Source organism: Netta rufina, assembly GCF_964035555.1.
Source record: "Netta rufina genome assembly, chromosome: 21".
NCBI lineage: Eukaryota > Metazoa > Chordata > Aves > Anseriformes > Anatidae > Netta > Netta rufina.
Genome location: NC_140145.1, coordinates 7,253,487 through 7,274,326, shown reverse-complemented (window position 1 = coordinate 7,274,326; position 20,840 = coordinate 7,253,487). Strand labels below are relative to the sequence as shown.

The window sequence follows — 20,840 nt, the reverse complement described above, 5'->3', positions numbered from 1 at the left end:
CTGCCACCACCGCACCCCTCGCATCGCTCAGGGACCCCCCCCCAAAATCCCCCCCCAGGCAGCGGCTGGGCCCCCAGCGCTGTGCGTCTCCCCACGGGACTGTTATAAATGAAGTCTCAACTCAATCTGAATTTAGGAATATTTATAAAAAGAATATTTATAAAAGGTATAAAAGGCAAGGAAACAGCGCTGGGTGTGCGGGGAGTCTGCGCTCCACCAACACACACACACAAACATCAAACATATAAATATACAGAACGTTTTCCATTCCTTTTCTTGATTACAAACATCTACATTTTCCATTCCTTTTGAACAATACGTCTCACTTTAAGTTGTCAAGCAACTTGGGTCTTCAGGCCTTATGTATCCCGTTCTTCCCAGATTGAAGGAAAGCACATCCATGTCCTTTTCAAGGCCAATAGGCCTGGGTCAAAAGGCACGTCCAGGTCACCAGGGGTGGAACAGCAAAAGCTTTCAATGGCTGTAGCAGCAGAGGGGCCGATGGCGTAGCAGAAGGATCAGTAAAGGAGCCCGCAGCTCCCTCACTGTCTGGCAAACCACACGTGTCTGGCTGTGGTCCCACATGGCTCTGTAAGGCCTCAGAGGCTGCTCGCCAGGTGCCGAGCAATCCCACTGCAACCTTGTCGTTTTTAGTTGCAGAGTCCCACACCTTGACATCAATTTGGTTCCATATTTCAGGATCATAAACTGATTGTTAAGAAGGAGAATAAGCTGTAAGGTTACCAGGACAGTCTTTGTTCCCAAGGATGTATGATTCCCCATAGCTGCTTACCAGTGAGAGGCAGTTGTGTGCACGGCTCTGCTTCTCTCAGCTCGAGCTTCTCTCCAGCCCCAGTGCACCTGTTTCCAGCGACTTTCAGTACGAGCTTCTCTGAGCTGTTTGCTGAGTTTGGCCAAACCGATCTTCATGATGCAATCAATGTGCCTGTTCCCATCCTGGTCTCTGTTCTGGTAATCTGTTCCTTTCATTCCTTCTTTCTGCTCCTTTATTGATGACATAACTTCATCATGTTGCCTTTTTTTTTTCTTTCTCTCTTTTTTTTTTTTTTTTTTTTAATCCTGAGGGCAGCCTCCCCTCTTATACCCTTCACCCCACAGCAGTCCTTCTCAAACCAACTTTTTGTTGGTCAAACAACTTTGCAAATAACAACAACAGCAACCACCCAGACACTTCCATGCCTCAACGGCTGGAGCACAAGCAACCCGAGGCTGCAGGGAGCCTCCTGAACCACCCTTCTGGGTTCCCTCTAAGCTCTTTCACGTTCCTGATGGCCTCATCGCTAAGAGTCTGATGCTACCATCAACCATGGCCACACTCCCACCTCTTTATTAATAAATTCTTTATTAATATTTTATTAATAAATTATTTATTAATAATTTTATTAACAAATTCTTTATTAACAAATTCTTTCTTAATATTTTTATTAATAAATTATTCATTAATAATTCTGTATTAATATTAATATATTAATATTAATTTGTATTAATACTTTCTGTATTAATGAATTCCTTATTAATACATTCCTCATTAACACCACCCACTCTCTCCATACCCACCAGGACCAACGCACCCGCCACCCCCACGCCTTTTTCCCGCCAGGTGGGCGTGGCCCAACGCGCGAGTCCCCGCCCACCTCCCTATAACCACGCCCCTTACCGGTTTGGCCCCGCCCTGATCACGTGCGCTCCGCGGGACCAATCGGAACCGCGCGGGGGTTTCAAATGGGGCGGCGGCGGGGCGCGGGCGGCAGCGGGGAGGGGGCCATGCAGGCGGCGCGCGGCTCTACCGGGGGTGCGGGGCACCGGGGGGGGCCCGGTACCGAGGTGAGTCCCCCCCCCCCGTGAGTCCCCCCGTGCCCCTATTACCGCCTGGGGGGGCTCCGGGAGGCCCCGTTCGCCGTTGCTCGAGGCCGGTTGGGGGCTCCGTTAAGCCCCGGGGGGGCTCCGGTTCCCGGTAACCCCCCGGTAATCTTCATTCCCCCCCCCCCCCAGGTGCAGCGGAGGCCCCTGCAGGAGCTGCGGCTGCAACCGGAGGCGGAGGGCAGCGGCCTCACCCCGCTGCTGCGCCGCATGCGGCTCGAGGTCGGTGCTGGGGGGGGGGGAATAATAACGGGGGGGGGACAATAATAACGGGGGGGCGCCGGGGGGGGCTGGGGAGCTCGGGGGGGGGCGCTGGGATTAACTGGGAGGGGGTGGGGAGGGGCAGGTGGCCAGAGGGGCGGAAGGGGGGAGGGGCAGGGTGGTCCTGCCCCCCCCCCTCCATGTCCTGACCCCCCCCTCCCGGTGTCCCGTAGGACCGTGGCAGCTGCACCCCGGTGTCCTGCGCTCGCCCCCACCCCATCCGCCTCGCCGTGCCCCCCCCCAGGGCTCTTATCCCGCGTTTCCCCAGCCTGGAGTCTCTCAGCAGCATCACCCCGGAGCCCTCCCCAGGTCCTGTCACCCCAGGATCCCCCACCCTGCACGAGTCCCCCCCCCACGTCCCCTTAAGGGCTGAATCGCCGGAGCTCCCCCCCTCTGATACCACCCCAGAGCCCCCCAGCAGCACCCCAGAGCCCCCCAGCAGTGCCACCTCGGGGCCTGAAGCCCCCGAGCCCCCAGGTGACGCCTCCCCAGAGCCTGCTCCCCCCTGCAGTGCCCCCCCAGGACCCCCCAACAGCCTTATTTCAGGCCCCTGCTTCCCCACCCCCCCCAGCAGCACCCCCCTGGTGCCCTACTCCCCTGACCCCTCATGCCCCTGCACCCCAGGCCCCCCCAGCATCATCAGCTCAGCGCCCTGCAGCCCCCCCTTGCATCCCCTCGGCAGCACCAGCCCAGCCTCCTGCACCCCGAGCCCCCCCGGTACCTCCACCCCGCAGGAGGCTCCCTTCCATGGGGGGGGGCACGCGGTGCCCACCGACCTCTCCTGCAGCCCCGAGGGAACTAGCGATGGGGGTGAGGGTCTGCCCGCTTGCCCCAGCACCCCTGGGATTGCCACGTCCCCAATCCCTCCCCTCCCGGAGCAGAGCCCCCCAAAAAATGAGGCAGCCGAGTTGGAGCCTGCGAGGGCTGAGCCAGCGGCCACCCCGCTCCCCTTGGCTGAGCCAGTGGCCACCCCGGTCCCCTCGTTGGAGCCGCCCCCGGGGGCCTTATCCTGGGCGTTGCTGCTGGCGTGGCTGGAGAGGAACCTTCAGCCCCCGTCCCCGCTGGAGTCCCTGCGGCACAGGCTCCCCCTGTCCGTGCCGTGGCGGGACGTGGGCTCCAGTGTCACCCCCGTGCGCACTGTGGACACTGGCACCAGTATCACCCCCGTGCCCACCATGGCTATGGGCACCAGTATCACCCCCGTGCCCACCATGGCTGTGGGCACCAGTATCACCCCCGTGCCCACCGTGGCCGTGGGCACCAGTGTCACCCCTGTGTCCACCATGGACACCGGCACCGTCATGACCCCGCGGGAGCCCCAGGACAGGAGCCCCGGCACATCTGCAGCAGCTCACGCCAAGGACAGCGCCACCGAGACCGACTCGCTGCTCTCGTAGTACGTGTCCCCATGGGGAGGGGTACGGGGGGCACGGCGCCCCTGCAGTGTCCCCTCCTAACTCCTGGGGCTTGCTGTCTCTGTCCCCAGCTGTCCCCGGGAGCAGCTGAGGTCCCTGTCGCGCGCGGAGCTGGAGGGGCGGCTGGAGAGCACCCTCATCATCATCGAGGTGCTCGTGCTGCAGCTGCGCAACTGGCAGGAGAGCCAGAGGTCGCTCCCCACCGTGGGGCCGGCCAAGCAGCGGGACGCCCCCGCCCAGACGGACATCACCTGGTCCCAGGGGGTAAGTGGGGAACCCCGGGAGGAAGAAAATTGGGGTTTTGTCCCACTCCAGCTGTGTTATTGCTCCTATTGTTTGCCATTTTTGAGCCCTTTCCGCGGTCGAATATTGCGGCAGGCGCACGGGGAAGGGATGAGCTGGTCCCGTGGGAGCTTGTGGCACGGCGTGCGTGGGGAGATGGGGAGGTTTCGGGGTGCAGAGCCTGCTGTGCCCCCTTTTAGGAGGAGCAGATCTACCACGGCCTCTACCTGGAGCTGCACAGGAAGACCCAGGCTCTGCAGCGGCAGCGGGGCGCCGAGCAGGAGCTGGCGCAGGAGCTGGCGCAGGCGACGGAGGCGATGGTGCGTGGGGGTGCACAGCGAGCACGTGGGACTCAGCTGGGCACCTCACGTGCCCGGTGCCACTGGTGCTGGCACGTCCTGAACACCCGTGTCCTTGTCCTTTCCCCAGGACGCCTGGGCCAGGCAGGGCCTCCAGCTGTGCAGCCTCACGGAGCGCGCCCTGCAGAGCCTGCAGGAGGATCAGGGAGCCCTGGCACAGGAGGTGAGCGCACACAGCCGGGCTGGCTGCCCCGTGTCTGGCCCTTCATGGCATAGGTAGCCAAGGCACGTGGGTTTTTTTGGGGTCTGGGGCAGCTGGAAGCAGCCGGTGCGTGTCTGGAGGCTGCTGGAAGCAGCTCCTGCACCCAGGCTTGTGCCACAGATGCCTGGGGACGTGGGTGAGGGAGCTGGCACGTGGCAGCTTGAGGCCGTCCCGGTGCTGGCCTCCTCTCAGGGCCTCCTCTCGGGGCTGTTTTCCCTTGCAGAGGGAGCAGGTGAGGGCTCTGGTGTCCCGCTGTGTGGCCGTGCTGCAGAGCGTGCCCGGCAAGCTGCGGAGCTGCCTGCAGGAGCGGGACGAGGCGCAGCAGCGAGCAGATGAAGCCCTTCGAGCCAAGGCGGAGGTAACGGGGCAGCCCGCGGGGTGCTCGGGAGCAGCCTCTGCAGCCCCCGTGCCCCATCCTGTTGATTTGGGAGTCCCGAGTCCGTCTGTCCGTGGGGAGCAGTGGTGAGGCCGTGCCCTGAGCCGTGCCTGTCCCTCGGCAGTGTGACAGCTTCCTGGAGGCTTTCAGCTCCCACGCCAGAGCCCAGATCAGTGCCCGGAACCAGAGCTTGGAGTCCCAGCAAGAGCTGGTCAGGCTGCTGGAAAGTACCATCCACCATCAGGTACAGGATGGCTGCGGGTCCCCTCCCCTGCGTCCCTGCGGGTGCAGCCGCAGCCCCGGTTTGGGCGACGATGCTCTGAGCAGATCTGCCGCGGCCCGGGGCTGGCGCTTGCCTCCTTCAGTCCTTTTTCCCTTACCTTCCTCTCCCGCAGGCTTCCCTGGCTGCAGAGTCTCAGCTCTTCCGTGAGTTCGCAGACGTCGCCTTTGCAAACCTGCAGGAGGAGCAGAGGGTGCTGGACGACGAGGTGAGGGCTGTCCCGGTGGGGCGGTTGCGCTTTGGGTACCGTGGTCAGCCCGGCTGCCAGCCCTGTCCCTTCCTGCCCTAATCCCGCTCCCCCTGGGGCTGTCCCCTCGCAGTGGGAGCGGGTGAGGGCCCTGGTGTCCCGGTGCACGGCCATGGCCTGGAAGATGCCCGGCAAGCTGCAGAGCTGCCTGCAGGAGCAGGAGGAGGCGCAGCAGCGAGCAGATGAAACCCTTCGAGCCAAGGAGGAGGTAACAGGGCTGTGTGGTGCTTGGAGGGTTCTCCCCGGGCATGTGGGGGGGATTTTATGGGGAAAAGGGGCATGGAAATGGCTCAGCGTGGGCTGGGAGCGGTGCTGGAGGAGCAGGGATGAGCTCCGCGTCCCCGCAGGTGTCCCAGAGGCTGGAGGAGACCTCGGCGGCCCTGCAGGACGCAGTGGCTCAGGTGGAGCAGCTGACGGTGACCAATTCACGCCTGGGTGCAGGTAGGGGAACACATGGGGGGTGTTGGGATGGGGGCCAGGGGGAGGCTGGAGCTGTTCCTCACCCTCACAGCTCTGCTCCTGCAGACCTGGGCACCCTGATGAAGCAGCTGGCCGGCGCGCAGCAGGAGCGGGACGCGCTCCAGCAAGAAACCACGGACCAGAAGGAGGAGATCTCCCGGTGGGTTCCACACCCCCTTCACCCTCCCCAAAATCCCCAAAACGCCCCCGTGGGGTCCCTTCACCCTTATCCCATCCCCATCAGGCTGACGAGGGGGCGGGATGCCCTGCAGCGGGAGTGCGGCGAGCTGAGCCAGGAGCTGCGGGAAGCCACGGAGTGCCGGGAGGTGGGAGCCCAAAGCCGCCGGCACCGTCACGTGCCGGCCGGGTGGCAGCCGGCCAGCAGCGGGATCAGCCCTCGGCGCTGACATCCTGCACGTAGGGCTGCTCGCCCGGGGATAATTCCCCTGGCCGCAGTCACGCTGCTTTGCTTTCCCTCGGGCCCAGCCCATGCCCAGGGTGCAAACCCGCAGCACCTCCAGGGGTTGTTGGTGGGGGATCGAGCTGCCCCTCGTCGGGATGGGACCACATTGGGGGGCTGCGGTGATGTCCCCCCGCCTCCCAGCTGTCTGTATGCTTATGGCCGTGTCCTTCCCTGCAGTTCCTCGACCAGGAGAACCGCATGTCCCGCCGGCAGCTGATGGAGGTGGAGGCCAAGCTCAAATCCACGCTGGCCGAGCTGCAGGAGCGCAGCCTGCAGCACGAGAAGCTGAAGGAGTCCCACAAGTGCCTGCAGTACGGCCCGCGCCTAAATCCCTCGTTTTGGGGAAATTAGGCCCCTCGGGGTGGGGTGTGTGTGTGTCTGTGGAGGTGTGGCTCTGGTCGCTGCTGAATCATCCCCCAAGTTGGGGGGAGAGGTTGGAGGGCAGCCCAAAACCTGCCAGCACCCGGCGCAGTGGGGTTTGCACCCCCAGATTTTGGGGGGAGCCTGGAGAATGCTCCTCTCCCACCCTAGGGGGGGGGAGATGCTCTGTTCACCCCATCCCCCCACCCTTGCAGGGACAAGCAAGCCGCCCTCCTCAGGGAGCTGGAGAGAACCAAGGCTGAGCTCCAGGACTCGCAGCTGAAGAGGGAAAAGGTCTCCTGGTGCCTGGCGGACATCGCCGAGAGCAAGCTGAGGCTGCAGGAGCTTGCCGACTGCCTGCGGGCCTCCCTGGAAAAGGAGGTAGGTCGGGGGTACGGGGGGGCAAAGGGGGAAGAAAAAAATGAACGGGCAGCAGGGGCAGCACCCCGACACCGCGCTCCGTCCTCCAGAAGGACGATGACACCCCACTGAGGAGCAGAACCTGGACCCCAGCCCCGCGGATACCCGCACACCGCACCCCGTACCGCGCCGGGGGCAGCGCCCTGAAAGCCACATCGGGGAGAGGTGAGCTCTTGGTGACCCCAAGGTGGGGGGGCGAGGGCTGGTCCTGTCCCCCCCCCCGACCCCTCACACAGCGCCTCTGCCCTCGCCTCCTGCAGATGGCAATGAAGCTGCCGGATTTGGGAGCGTGCCCCGGACGAAGCCTAGCAGTGATAAAGTTTTTTCCACGCCGAAGCAAGCAGGTAGCGTGGTGTGGGGCTGCCCCATGTCTCCTTGTCCCGTGTCCCCCCCCCCACACCCCGGTGACGAGCCCCTGCCCGCAGAGCCCGAGGGCGGCCTGATAGAGAGGGTGGCGGAGCTGAGGGCCGTGGTCTCCGAGCTCTCCTTGCTGAGCACCCGCATCCAGGAGCTGGAGCAGAGCGAGTTCAAGGCGCTGGAGGCCAAGATGTGAGTCTGGGGGGGTCCGGGAAGGGGGTGCTGGGCACGGGGCAGCACCCTGGGGTGCCTCCCACCCCCCTGGCTCTGAGCACAGTGCTCATCCAAAAGGGCTCCGTGCAGCTGGTGGCTATGGGCTGGCCTCTGTCCCTGGGGGCTGGGGACATCAGGAAGGGTTTGGGTCGTTCCCCCCAAATTCTCAGCCACGCTGTGTCCCCCCCCCCCCCCCCCCCCCCCAGCTCCAAGCTGCAGCTCAGGCTGGAGAAGGTGACGGACGAGAGCCAGGAGAGGATGGATGACCAGGCCGCCACCATTGCTAAGCTGAACAAGGCGCTGCAGGGCAAGATCCAGGTGAGCCCCCGCCAGAATTGGGCCAGTGCTCACCCCGGGGCAGAGCCAAACTGGGACGGGGCTGGGATCTGGGACACCGGGAATCTGGGTGACCGGCACCGCGCTGCCCCGCGGGCGCTCCGGGCTCGGATAACCTCAAATGTGAGCAACCCGGTGCCACGAGGGGGGGGACAACACCGGGCCTGACACCCTCCCGTCCCCCATATTTTGTCCCCTGAAGAACGAGAAGGTGCTGCAGGACATCTTGAAACAGCAGGAGGAGCATATGATGGATCTCATCGACAAGAGCGGGGAGGTGACGGTGCGTGCGGGGCCGGGTGGGGGGGTCCGGGGGGATGCCAAAGGGCCCCCCCATAGCATCTCCTCCCTCTGCAGAGGCTGAATGGGGAGGTCTCGCAGCTGAGGCGCTCGCTGCAGCGCGCCGAGACGGAGGCCAAGGTGCTGTGGGAGGAGGTGCGGGGCCAGGAGCCCAAGGTGGACGCTGCCCGCGTCCAGGAGCGGATCCTGATGCGGCAGGAGGTGAGGCTGTGGGGAGCTGGGCCTGGGGTGGCCGTGGAGGAGGCCTCGTCCCCACCATGGGATGGCCTCAGGTTGTGGGGAGACATCATCGTTTCCCCCTTGTTTCCATCACAGGTGGACAAACTGCGCCTGCTGCTCCTGGAGAAGATGGATGAGAACTCGCAGCTCTCAGACAAGTACCTGGAGCAGGTACCGGGAGCTCCCAGGGGTCCCATCAGCTCCCATCCCCTCTCCCCCACCCTACACCGCCTTTCCCTGCCCTTTAATGCCTCCTCGTTTCATTTCCCTGCCCTTTAATGCCTCCTCGCAGATCCAAGGGCTGGAGCTGAGGCTCCAACAAAGCCAGAAGCTGCTGAAGACCTACGAGGAGACGCAGGAGAAGATGAAGAAGGTGAGCTGGGCCCTGCCGGGGCCCTCATCCCTCCTGCGACCGGGGCGTCCCCTACTAACACCACTGCTGTCCCTAGGTCCTGTCCTGTCCCCAGGTCCTCTCGGTGCTACCTGCGGTGTCACCGGCCTGCCCCGAGCTCCTGGGCCTGCTGCGCTACCTGGACCTGAAGCCACCGAGCGCTGAGAGCAAGGAAGAAGCCCTGGAGCTGCAGTAGCCCCTAATGCTGCCCCCTTCCCCTTCCTAACCCTGTCATTGTTTATTGAATAAAGTTTTTTTTTTTTGTTGGCATTTTACCCCACTGCCTCCCCGGGCCGTGCCACTGGGCTCCCTGCCACCCCCGGGGGCCACGTTCCCCCCCCACGGTGCTTGCTCTCAATAAGGCACCGCGTTCCCAAGGCTCCCACCCCGCGGTGCCCGGGCTGACCCAGCTTCCCTCCCCGGGGCCCCCCGCTCCTCCTCCTGGCCTAGATTCCACCCCACAAGTTTTTTGTGTCCCCCCCCAGTTTGGGGGCATGCGTAGAGGGGATGTGAGGCTGGATGCTGTGCCCTATACCTGCTGCATGGGGCCCTATATCTCCCTCATGCAGCATCCTGGGGGGGGCCAGGACTTTTCCAGCCTTGAAGGGGGGCTCCTATGGGGCCCCCCTATTCCCTATGCAGCTCTCCTCCTTCCCCCTTCCCTACTAGGGCAGCTCCTGCGGGATCTCCCTCCAACCCTTCCCAGCCCCAAGGATGCTCCCGGTCCCTGTAGGGCCCCCCCTGCGCCTCCCTCTACCACCGCAGCCCGAAATAGCTGCGCTCCAACAAGTGCTCTGGTTTTTAATGGCCCTTTTCTCCCGCGGGCGGAGGGGGTCACCTTCCCCTGCCCTCCACCCCTATTATTTTTTTTCCATGCCTTTATTTCCCGGGGGTGCGTTGGTGGCACCGTACCCCTCCCTGCTGCCAGGGGGCTAGCTGCGCCCCCTAAATGTGGGGTGGGGGCGGCCTGGGCCTGGATTTAGGATGAAAGGGGGGGGGATAGGAGCTGCCTGCTCTGGATTAGGGCTGTGCCAAGCTGCTGAGCCCTCCTTTTACGGCGGGGATTCAGCAGAACTCAGCCCTGGCAGCCGGCCCGTGGGGCGAGCGGGGACACCGCTATTGTCCCCACGCCGGCTCCGGGCGGCTCTGCTGGGTGAGGGGGGGGCTGCTCCCCTGCAGAGCCCCCCCCTCTGTCCTGGGATATGCAGGGATGGGGGTGGAGGTGATGCTGGGGGGGGCACAGGGGGGTCCCCAACACATGGGTGGTGGCACAGAGGTCCCTGCCTCGAGGTGGGGGTGACAGTGGGGTCCCAAGGGGGGGCTCCATGGGGTGGCACAAGGAGGGGGGGGTTTGTTCCCGAGGGGGGGGGCACAGAGGGGTCGCTAACAGCAGCAGAAGCTGGCAGCGGGTGATGTGCTTTGTCACTTCCCCACACCCAGCAGGAAGTGACAAGGGGGTGGCACGGCTGGCTCCCCATCCCAAACGAGGCGGGGGGGGGGGGACACACACACAACGGGCTCCCCCCCGAGCAAAAAAGGGGCACAAAGTGTGTGTGGGGGTCCCCAACCCCAGGATGGCACCGCGGGGTCCCCGACAGCGGCACGGGGCGCAACCGGAGGGGTGGGTTGCGAGGTTCGGGGGGGGGCTCCGGTGTCTCGGCTGCGTTGGCGGGGGGGGGGAGGAAGGCGGGGAGGCTCTGGGGGGGGGGCTGGGGGCCGGTCTTACCGGGTGCCGCCCGCCGGGCCCGCCCCGCCGGTCACGTAGCTCTGCGGCACCGCAGCCCCATTTACCGCGGGACCGGAGCGCACAGCCCGCAGTCTGCGCCCGCCGCCACCGGCCCTGCACGGTAACCGGGGGGTGTGGGGGGGCAAAAATAGGGAGCCGGGGGGGGGGGGGCTGGAAGGGATGCAGCCGGTGGGAGCGGTAGCCCCGACGGCAGCCCCGTGCGGAGCCGCCGGGAACCGCGGAGCTTTTGGAGTGGGTTGGGTTTTTTTTTTTTGTTTTTTTTTTTTTTTTAGGGGTGCGCTCTAGGGTAGAGGGGTGTACGGGTGTGGGGGGGCCCGAGGGGAGGCTGGGGGAACCCCCCCGGACCGGAGCAGCCTGGGGGGGACCGGTCCGGGGGCTGCTCGCCGCCGGTCCCACGGTGGTGGTGTCGCCGTCCCCATCCCTGGACCAGCCTCATCTCGGGGGGGCCCCATCCCGGGACACCCCCAGCCCACCCCCGGGGCAGCGCCGCATCTGGAGCCTTTCCTCCCCCCCTACTTTAGGGTAACACCATCCCCACGCACCCCCAGCCTGGGCTAGCCCCGGCCCTACGGTATCTCCATCCCCGGTGCCCCCCACCCCGGGGGTCCTGCCCCCGGTGTGCCCCCCCCCGGAGCTGCTCTCCCTCAAGATGGCTGGGCTGGGGGCGGGCGAGCAGGCACCAAAATGGCTGGGAGCTCCCCGGCATCCTCCACGAGGTCCCGCTTACGCCACGCGGCCTCCCCCGGCACCCCACTAGGGCCGTCCGCCCCTCGGATGGGGGTCCCGGGGGGGTCCCCGTTCCCTGCAGGGTGCTGGCGCGTGGCGGCCAGGGGGTGGTGATGGTGGGGGGGGGGGGACCGTGGCGGTGGCGGCGCGTGACTCAGCCCTCGTCCGCCGGCAGGCACCACCACCACCATGACGCACCAATACCCCGCGCTGACGGCCGAGCAGAAGAAGGAGCTGTCGGACATCGCGCTGCGCATCGTGGCCCCGGGCAAGGGCATTTTGGCCGCCGATGAGTCCGTAGGTCGGTGCACGGGCGGCGGTGGGGAGGGGTAGGGAGGTTGGGGAGGGAGCCGTCCCGACTGTCCCTTCCCCGCGTCCCCGCGGCGCTGCCGGGGCTGACGGTGCCTCGGATGCCCCCAGGGAGCATGGCGAAGCGCCTCAACCAGATCGGGGTGGAGAATACGGAGGAGAACCGCCGGCTGTACCGCCAGATCCTCTTCAGCGCCGACAGCCGGGTGAAGAAGTGCATCGGGGGCGTCATCTTCTTCCACGAGACCATGTACCAGAAGGCGGACGACGGCACCCCCTTCGTCCAGATGATCAAAGATAAGGGCATCGTCGTGGGCATCAAGGTGCGGGGGGCGTCCGGTGGGTTTTGGGGGTGCCGAAAGTGCTTGTGGGGTGCTGGTTGGGCTCAGCACCACCTTCCCCTTCCCTCTGTAGGTGGACAAAGGCGTCGTGCCGCTGGCTGGGACGGATGGGGAGACCACCACGCAGGGTATGTGCAGCAGGTTGGGGGGTGAGGGTGCAAAGTTGGGGGGCCACGGGGCTGACGCGCTGCCCGGCAGGTCTGGACGGGCTGTCGGAGCGCTGTGCCCAGTACAAGAAGGACGGGGCCGACTTCGCCAAGTGGCGCTGCGTGCTGAAAATCAGCGACAACACCCCCTCTGCCCTCGCCATCATGGAGAACGCCAATGTCCTGGCCCGCTATGCCAGCATCTGCCAGCAGGTACGGGGCTGCGGCTGGGCACGGCCCCACGGGGCTGGCCGACGTCCCACGGGACGGGCAGTGGCCCGTGGGATGGGCACTGACTCACGAGGCCAGGTATTGCCCCACAGCGATGGGCACGGATCCACGGAGCTCGGTGTTACTGCAGGGCCTGGGTGTTGCCCTGCAGGGATGGGTATTGCCCCGTTGGCTGAGCATTGACCTGTGGGGTGGGTGTCACCCTACAGAGACAGGCACTGACCCTCGGGGCTGGGAATCAACCCAGGGGCCAGGTAACAGCTCATGGGGATGGTCCTTGGCTCCCAGGACCAGGGGGTGGGCATCTCTTGTAGGGCCAGGTGTCAGCCGTGGGGCTGGGCATCGCTCTGTGGGGTCAGACACCACCACATGGGGCTGGGCATCACCCCACAGGCTTGGACATTGCCCACGGGGCCAAGAATTGTTGCTCCTAGGCTGGGCATTGCCCCACTGGGATGGGCATCACCTGTAAGGGGATTGAACCCCGGGGCTGGGCATCACCCCCAAGTCCCGGCACTGCCCACGTCGCCACGGGGCTGGAGCAGTGCCCAAGGACACCCTTGCGATGGCATCTCCCGGGTGCTTGCAGAACGGCATCGTGCCCATCGTGGAGCCGGAGATCCTGCCCGACGGTGACCACGACCTCAAACGGTGCCAGTACGTGACGGAGAAGGTGAGCGGCGGGGCGGGCGGCGGGGCGGGCACCGTGCCACGCCGTGCCGTGCCGCGGGACTCCCCGATTCCCGTCCCCAGGTGCTGGCGGCCGTCTACAAGGCGCTGAGCGACCACCACGTCTACCTGGAGGGGACCCTGCTGAAGCCCAACATGGTGACCCCCGGGCACTCCTGCCCCACCAAGTACAGCCCCGAGGAGATCGCCATGGCCACCGTCACCGCCCTGCGCCGCACCGTGCCCCCGGCCGTGCCAGGTACCGCCACCGGCACGTGGTGGAAACAACAAAAGTGATGGCAGGGGGATGCCAGGCGGTCCCCTGGGTGCCACTCCCCTGCTCTCCGCAGGTGTCACCTTCCTGTCCGGGGGGCAGAGCGAGGAGGAGGCCTCCATCAACCTCAACGCCATCAACACGTGCCCGCTGGTGCGGCCGTGGGCCCTCACCTTCTCCTACGGGCGAGCGCTGCAGGCGTCGGCGCTCAGCGCCTGGCGCGGGCAGAAGGACAACGCCACCGCCGCCACCGAGGAGTTTGTCAAGCGCGCAGAGGTGAATGGGGACGGCCCCATGGGGAGGGGATCCTAAAAGCTGTGTCCCTGTGGGTGGGGGGGGGCACCAGGAACCACGTCCCTGTGGGTGGAGGGGGACACCGAGGGCTGTGCCCCGCAGCAGGGGGGATGCCACGGAGCAGGTCCCCATTAGGGGCACGCTGATGGCTGTCCCCATGTGGGGTAGGGGACGGTGAGGGCTGCGTCCCCATAAGGGAATGGGGGATGCCGAGAGCCAGGTTCCTGCAGGAACCTTCCCTGTGGGAAAGGGGGGGCCAAAAGCCACGTCCCAGGTGGGGATGGGGAACACGAGGGTTGTGCCCAGTGGGATGGGGCACACCAGGGCCATGTCTGTATGGGATGGGGCACACCAGGGCCGTGTCTGTATGGGATGGGGCACACCAGGGCTGTGTCCCCATGGGATGGGGCACACCAGGGCCCTGTCCCCATGGGATAAGGCACTCAGCGTGCCGTGTCCCCGTGGGCTGACGCTTCCTCTCCCCCCAGGTGAACGGGCTGGCTGCGCTGGGCAAGTACGAGGGCAGCGGGGACGACTCGGGGGCCGCCGGGCAGTCCCTCTACGTGGCCAACCATGCGTACTGAGCCTCCGCCGGGCCCCGCCGGCCCCCCCTCCCCTTTGCCCCGGACCCCCCGCCACCGCTCACACCCCGCTTCCACCCCAGCCACCCAGGGGAAGCCGCCAGGAGGGTCGGGGCCGGCGGCCCCACGCGGATGAAGGGGACGCTTGGCTCAGCCGCTCACGGCCTGGGGGAGAGCTCCGGCCAGGCCAGGCCAAGCCAAGGGTTTGGGGAGCCCCCGGCCGTGTTGGGGGGCAGGAGGGGAGGCCTGGGGGTGCCCCTGCCCCGCCGTAGCTTCTTCGCAGTGCCGCCCTCGGGGCCGCGTGTGTCGTGTTGTCGTGTGCACCCCGTGTACCAAATAGCCTAAACAACGAATAAACGGTAGAGACAGCGCCGCGACGCCTCCTCTTCCTCCTCCTCCTCCTCCTCATCGTCCTGCACGGTCTCGGCCTGGATTGGGGTTGGGGTGGGGTGGGGGTATGGGGGGTGTGGAGCCGCCATGTCCCCGTTCCCAGCCCTGATCCCCTGTTTCGGCTCAAGGTGGGTGCCTGTGGGTGGGCATCACCCCCTTCAGCACCCACTGCGCCCGCCAGCACCCATAGTTCCCCCTGAACACCCATTGCCCCCCCCTCAGCACCCATGGACCCTCCCCAGCACCCATCGCCACCCCAGCACCCATTGCCCCTCTGAGCACCCATTGCCCCCCCTCAGCACCCATTCCACTCCCTCAGCACCGATCACCCCCCCCCAGCACCCATGGCCACCCCCAGCACCCATTGCCCTCCCTGAGCACCCATAGCCCCCCCCTCAACACCCATGGACCCCCCGCAACACCCATCACACCCCCAGCACCTGTGGCACCCCTCCAGCACCCACAGCCCCCCTCAGCACCCATTGCCCCCCCCAGCACCCATGCCCCCCCCCAAGAACCCATCACGCCCCCCCCAACACCCATCACTCCCCCAGCACCCACAGTCCCCCCTTGAGCACCCATGGCCCCCCCCAGCACCCATGGCCCCCCCCCAGAAACCCCCCCCAGCACCCTGCTCCCCTGCCCCTCCTCCTTGCTCTCCGATTGGCTCCTCCGCACGCCCGTCCGGCCTCATCCCCGCTCCTATTGGTTGTCGCGAGAGCCGCGAGCTCTTTGAATGGCTGGGCCGCCTTCAAGCCCCGCCCCCCTCCCGGTTGAACCGGGAAGAGAAGATGGCGGCGGCCGCGGCGGCGGCGGCGGATGAAGCAGGTACCGGGGGAGGCGGGCGGGGGACAGGGCGAGGCCCGGAGCCCCCCCCGGAACCCCAACCGGAGCCCGGTTCGGGCTCGGGCTCGGGCTCTGAACGCTGTCCCCTCAGAGCGTTCCCGGGGCCGCCGGGCCGCGCTGTGCTTCGCCGCCATCGCCGTGCTGCTGGGGCTGCCGCTGTGGTGGAGGACGACCGAGACGTACCGGGCCGCGCTGCCCTACGCCGGCATCGCCGCCCTGGGGCGGCTGCCGGTGAGGAGAGGGGGGGAGTGTGGGCCTGAAGGGGGCTGCTCGGTGGGCAACCGGTGGTCCCCGGTATCCCCCCCGGTGGCCCCCAGTAGTCCCCGGTATCCCCCCGGTGGTCCCCAGTATCCTGCCGGTGGCCTCCCAGTGGTCCCTGGTATCCCCTCAGTAGTCCCCGGTATCCCCCCGGTATTCCCAGGTGGCTCCCGGTAGCCCACGGTGATCCCTGGTATCCCTCCCGGTGGTCCCTGGTATCCGCTCAGTGATCCCCAGCGTCCCCCCGGTGGTCCTGGTGGGCCTCTGTTGGGCCTCCTGGTATCCCCCCGGTGGTCCCCGTTGGCCTCTGGGTGGTCCCCGGTATCCCCCCTGGTATCACCCTGGTGGCGCCCCGGTGGCCTCCCAGTGGTCTCCAGTATCACCCCCCGGAACCCTCCTGGTGGTCTCCCGGTGGTTCCTGGCATCCCCCTGGTGGTCCCCAGTATCCTCCCAGTGGTCCCCAGTATTCCCCCAGTGGCTTCCCAGTGGTCCCTGGTACCCCTCAGTAGTCCTCAGTATCACCCCTGGTGGCTTCCCAGTGGTCTCCAGTATCCCCCCCGTCCCCGGAACCCTTCTGGTGGTCCCCCGGTGGTCCCTGGTATTCCCGCAGTATACCCCCAATAGTCCCCAGTATCCCCCCAGTGGCCTCCCAGTGGTCCCTGGTACCCCTCAGTAGTCCCTGGTGTCCTGCCGGTGGCCTCCCAGTGGTCTCCGGTATCCCCCCTCCCCGCAACCCTCCTGGTGGTCCCCCGGTGATCCCTGGTATCCCCCAGGTAGTCCCCAGTATCCCCCCAGTGGCCTCCCAGTGGTCCCTGGCATCCCCTCAGTAGTCCCAGGTGTCCCCCCGGTGGTCCCCGGTACCCCCCAATTGCCCCTCTGTTGGGTGTCCCGGTGCCCCCCGCTGACACCCGGTGCCCAGCTCCAGCTCTCCGTCCCCGTCTCCGTGGTCTTCACCCCGGGCTCGGTGCCCACCGACCTGCCGAGGCAGCTGCCGTACCGGGACGTGCGGGAGGAGCCGGTTCCCGTTGGCTGTAAGACCCCCACCGGCCGCTACTGCCCCCGGCCCGGCTCTCAGGAGCACCGTGGGCCTGGAAGTTTGCTCGTTTTTTACTCATTTTGGGTTATTTTTTCCCCCAACAGCAAGAAGCGACGTGGCAGCCCGCTATGAGGAGTTGTACCGCGGCACCACGGCCAGGGAGGCGGCGGCGCTGGGTGCAGCCACTGCACGAGGTAACGGGGTGAGTGGTTGGGGGGCTGCACGAGGTAATGGGGTGAGGGATTGGGGGATGCCTTGGGGCTGCTGCAGCTCCCAGTGCCCCGTGCGGTGCTTCTCCTGCCCGCAGGGGCCTGAGCCGAGCACTGCTGCCCATGCAGGAGCAGGTTTTGAGGGTGGTTTAGCAGAAAATGGCTTTGGTACCCTATGGGATGGGGAATGGAGCAAAGGTCCCAGTCCCACTAATGGTTCTGTCTTCCTCAGAGGCCGATGCCGCTCTGCACGCGCTGCAGGACGCCTCGCCGGGCTCTCTGACCGTGTACGTGGTCCCTGAGAGCTCCCCTCTGCTGCCTCAGGTAGGGAGCAGCGCCCTGAGGTGCCCGTCCCTCTGTTCCCACCGCCCCCGTGGGATGCTGCGGCTCTGGGGCAGCTTGGCCTGGAGGAAACCCCTGGTTCTCCACGCTCTCTGCCACACAGAGATGCAGGAGGCCTTGCCAAAAAGGCCTGCAAAACCCCAGGGAGGAACAAGGAGCGCTGGGATCGGGGAGATTTGTGGGGTTGCATCCCTTGAGGGTGCCCTGTGGGGCACAGCTCCCTCCCTGAGCTGCCATGGGTGGCTCCGGGCGCGTTGGCAGCACCAACCCTGCTCCCGTCCCTCACCACCACGCCTCCCCCAGGGCACCGACGTCTACGTGGGGAAGCACCGCAGCGCCCTGCTGAGGGCCGGGCAGGGTCTGGCCGCCCTCCGTGCCCGCCTCCAGCAGCTGACGCGGGTCATGGCCCTCCCGGCCACCTCCATCGCTGCCGCCCTCGCAGACCGCGTCCCCGACGGGCAGCTCGGCCCCGACGCCCGGCGGCACCTGAAATCCAGCCTGGGTATGGACTTGTGGCCAAGCCCCCTGCGTGTTGGGAAGGCTGGCTGGCTCTCGGGGGGCAAGATGCTGTTCTTGGTGTCCCTGCAGCACCTCCAGATGTCTTTTGGGGTGACAGACCCCCAGGGTTTTCCCTTTGCCCTTTGTCAGTTGTTTGGGGATGTGTGCTGGGCCACCAGAGTGTGGCCCCACGTTGAGGAGGGCCAGGGAGAAAGGGGTCAAGGTCCTGTGGCTCCTGGGAGCTGCGTCGTGGCCACTTGCCCGGTTCTGGCATCACAAAAGGGTGGCCGTGGCCGTGTCTCACGGGGCCTGGGTGCTCGGCAGGGTACGAGATCACCTTCAGCCTGCTGAACCCTGACCCCAAATCCCACGACGTGGACTGGGACATCGAGGGTGCCGTCGGCCGCTACGTGCAGCCCGTCCTGGACAAGCTGAGCGCGGTGGCCAACTTCTCAGTTGACTCGCAGGTGAGGGCTGGGAGAGGCGATGGGCAGAGCCCGCCCGTGGCCTTGCCGGGTGCCCTGGCACTCGCTTCTCTGCCAGCAGCACCCGCGTCGACTCCCTGCAGATCCTGTACTACGCCGTGCTCGGGGTGACGCCGCGCTTTGACAAGGAGTCCTCCAGCTTCCTCCTGAGCGCCCACAGCCTCCCGCACGTCATCAACCCCGTGGAGGCCCGGCTGGGTGAGCTCCCAACCCCGCTCTCGCAGGATCGAGCCCTGATGGGGAGTGGGGTGCCTACACCCTCACCTTTTCCCTCCCTGCAGCACCGTGAGCTGCCAGCCCTGACGGAGACTTACCAGGCTGGGTGCTCTGCTCGGGGCTTGCTGCTTGAGGAGAAGCAGGGCTGGGCTCTGTTGTTATTCCTGTGGGGCAGGGGAGAGTTTTTTAACTCAGTCCTGCTTTAGGCTCCAGCGCCGCCTCGCTCTACCCCGTGCTGAACTTCTTGCTGTACGTGCCGGAGCGCTCCCACTCCCCGCTCTACATCCAGGACAAGGACGGAGCCCCGGTGCCCACCAATGCCTTCCACAGCCCCCGCTGGGGTGGCATCATGGTACGGGGCCCTGCTTCTGGTTAGGGCTCAGCTCCCCGTCCTCAGCAAGTGCTGGTGGCACTGCTGGCCCCGGGTATCCCTCACCAATGTGCTTTCCTGCAGATTTACAACGTTGAAGCCCCTGCTTCCCCCCAGGCCTCCCTCCCACTGCACGTGGATGTGGACATGGTGCGGGTCATGGAGGTTTTCCTGGCCCAGCTCCGGTGAGGATGCGCTCTTCCCCACCCCAACCTCTGTGCTCTCCTGATCCACGTGCACATTAATTGGGGACAAAGCGGGCTGTACCCGTGCCAGAGCCCAGCAGCTCATCCGGGGGACTTGAGGATGGCTTTTTGTGGCCTCTGAGGTGCTGACCACCAACCAGCACCGCTTCCTGGCCGTGGGTGCTCTTGCCTGTCCTGAGGTGGGAGGTTGGTTTTGTGGGAGGCCATCAGGTGTGGGCTGAGCCCTGCAGGGACTGAACGCACCAGGGAACGTGCAGGCAGGGCTGCGGGCTCGTGCCACAGTCTGGGACCTTCCCCCTCTGCTCCCAGGTTACTCTTTGGGATATCTCGGGAGGAGCTGCCCCCCGAGTTCCAGGTAGAGAGCCCAGGGAACGAGGGGCTGGCCGACTGGGAGCTGGACCGCCTGCTCTGGGCCCACACGGTGGAGAATATCGCCACCGTCGCCACCACCTTGACCTCGCTGGCCCAGCTGCTGGATCAGATCAGCAACATCGTTATCAAGGACGACGTCGCCTCTGAGGTAGGGCTGGGGCACCCCAAGGAGCGGAGAGGGGCAGGAATCGCTGTCCCTGTGCCGAGGTGTGGGGTGCTGCCAGGCCTGGGGGCTGCCAGAGGTCCCCAGATGTTTATCTGTGGCCTCCAGCATCGTGTCCTCGTCCTCTGTGGCCAGGGACTGATTGTCTGTGCTGTTCCCACGCAGGTATACCACGCGGTGGCCTCGGTGCAGGATGCCATGGCAGAGCTGGCTGAGGGCCGCCTGCGCTCTGCTTTCCAGGCCAGCAAGGAAGCCGTCACCTCCTCGGAGCGGGCCTTCTTCGACCCCTCTCTCCTCCACCTCCTCTACTTCCCCGACGACCAGAAGTTTGCCATCTACATCCCGCTCTTCCTGCCCATGGCTGTTCCCATCCTCCTCTCCTTGGCCAAGATCCTGCGGGAGGCCAGGCAGCGCAAGAAGGAGCCCTCCAAAGTAGACTGAGCCCTCCAAAATGGACTTGAGCCTTCCAAAAAGGACCGAGCCCGACCCCGTGGAGCGCCCTGGCCTGGCCCCATGGCTCAGGGCTGCATCAGAGCCAGGCCTCGGCCCAGCAGCACAGATGGCCCAGCTGCAGGAGGGGGAAGAGTGACTTTTTTGGGGGTTTTGGGGTGGGAGATGCTCTGGGTCAGGGCCCTGTGCCCTCTACTTGAAGATGCTGCTTGCGCCCCTCTTCCTGAGGCCGGAGGGGGGGAGAGAGGGGGCTCCCTGCATGCACCCCCTGGTCCTGCACTGTGCTCAGAGCGAGCTGATGTACGAATAAAGAACGCCCCTGGCATGCAGGGGGCTGGCGTGGGGCTCTGCCTGGCTCTTTATCTGGGGGGTCTGCGTCCTGGCTTATGGGGTAAATATACCCTAAACCACCTCTGGGGTCTTGTCTTACAGGATATTTAGCCCAAGGTACCTCTTAGGTTGTGTCTTTAGGGGTATTTAGCCCGAAGCCCCTCTGGGGTCCTCTCCTATGGGGTATTTACCCTAAAGCACCTCTGGGGTCCTGTCTTATAGGATATTTACCCCAAAGCACCTCTGGGGTCCTGTCCTATGAGATATTTAACCCAAAGCACCCCTTGGTTATCATTATGGGGTTCAGCTGGGGGGGAGCAGCCCTTACTGACTGGGGTCCCTCTTGTCTCGGTGGGCGCTGAGCCCCAGCCCCCCCGGGGCACTGACACCCCCATACGCTCCACCTCCTCCCGGAGGGGGGGGGTCCCCAAAACCCCCTTGGGTCTCCCATGGGTGCATCCCCCCGCAATGCTCTGGGGGCTATCCCGGGGGGGTTCCCTCTCCCCGGGGGGGGGTTCCCTTTTCCCCAG

The 20,840-nt window shown here is 65.6% G+C and overlaps 3 protein-coding genes across 3 annotated transcripts; all 3 read left to right on the top strand.

The window, feature by feature from the left end:
• Positions 1 to 1,785: 1,785 nt before the first annotated feature.
• SPAG5 (sperm associated antigen 5) lies at positions 1,786 to 9,017 on the top strand (the record flags this gene model as incomplete). Its single annotated transcript, XM_084299943.1, has 24 exons — positions 1,786 to 1,845; positions 2,014 to 2,103; positions 2,316 to 3,538; positions 3,629 to 3,821; positions 4,040 to 4,159; positions 4,269 to 4,361; positions 4,624 to 4,758; positions 4,901 to 5,020; positions 5,172 to 5,264; positions 5,377 to 5,511; positions 5,651 to 5,744; positions 5,829 to 5,922; positions 6,007 to 6,088; positions 6,403 to 6,536; positions 6,801 to 6,966; positions 7,056 to 7,170; positions 7,266 to 7,349; positions 7,431 to 7,554; positions 7,782 to 7,893; positions 8,114 to 8,194; positions 8,269 to 8,412; positions 8,527 to 8,601; positions 8,723 to 8,803; positions 8,880 to 9,017. The coding sequence occupies 24 exons, from the start codon at positions 1,786 to 1,788 to the stop codon at positions 9,015 to 9,017; spliced, it is 3,786 nt and encodes a 1,261-aa protein (XP_084156069.1).
• Positions 9,018 to 10,564: 1,547 nt separating this feature from the next.
• ALDOC (aldolase, fructose-bisphosphate C) lies at positions 10,565 to 14,511 on the top strand. The gene is made up of 9 exons (XM_084299524.1): positions 10,565 to 10,668; positions 11,470 to 11,595; positions 11,715 to 11,926; positions 12,018 to 12,072; positions 12,143 to 12,303; positions 12,911 to 12,994; positions 13,075 to 13,249; positions 13,341 to 13,540; positions 14,047 to 14,511. The coding sequence occupies exons 2-9, from the start codon at positions 11,484 to 11,486 to the stop codon at positions 14,140 to 14,142; spliced, it is 1,095 nt and encodes a 364-aa protein (XP_084155650.1). The 5' UTR covers positions 10,565 to 10,668; positions 11,470 to 11,483; the 3' UTR covers positions 14,143 to 14,511.
• A 795-nt stretch (positions 14,512 to 15,306) lies between these two features.
• PIGS (phosphatidylinositol glycan anchor biosynthesis class S) lies at positions 15,307 to 20,292 on the top strand. The gene is made up of 12 exons (XM_084299565.1): positions 15,307 to 15,357; positions 15,467 to 15,606; positions 16,553 to 16,664; positions 16,774 to 16,863; positions 17,111 to 17,202; positions 17,524 to 17,722; positions 18,043 to 18,185; positions 18,287 to 18,401; positions 18,626 to 18,771; positions 18,874 to 18,974; positions 19,305 to 19,515; positions 19,696 to 20,292. The coding sequence occupies exons 1-12, from the start codon at positions 15,321 to 15,323 to the stop codon at positions 19,969 to 19,971; spliced, it is 1,662 nt and encodes a 553-aa protein (XP_084155691.1). The 5' UTR covers positions 15,307 to 15,320; the 3' UTR covers positions 19,972 to 20,292.
• The last annotated feature ends 548 nt before the right edge of the window (positions 20,293 to 20,840 follow it).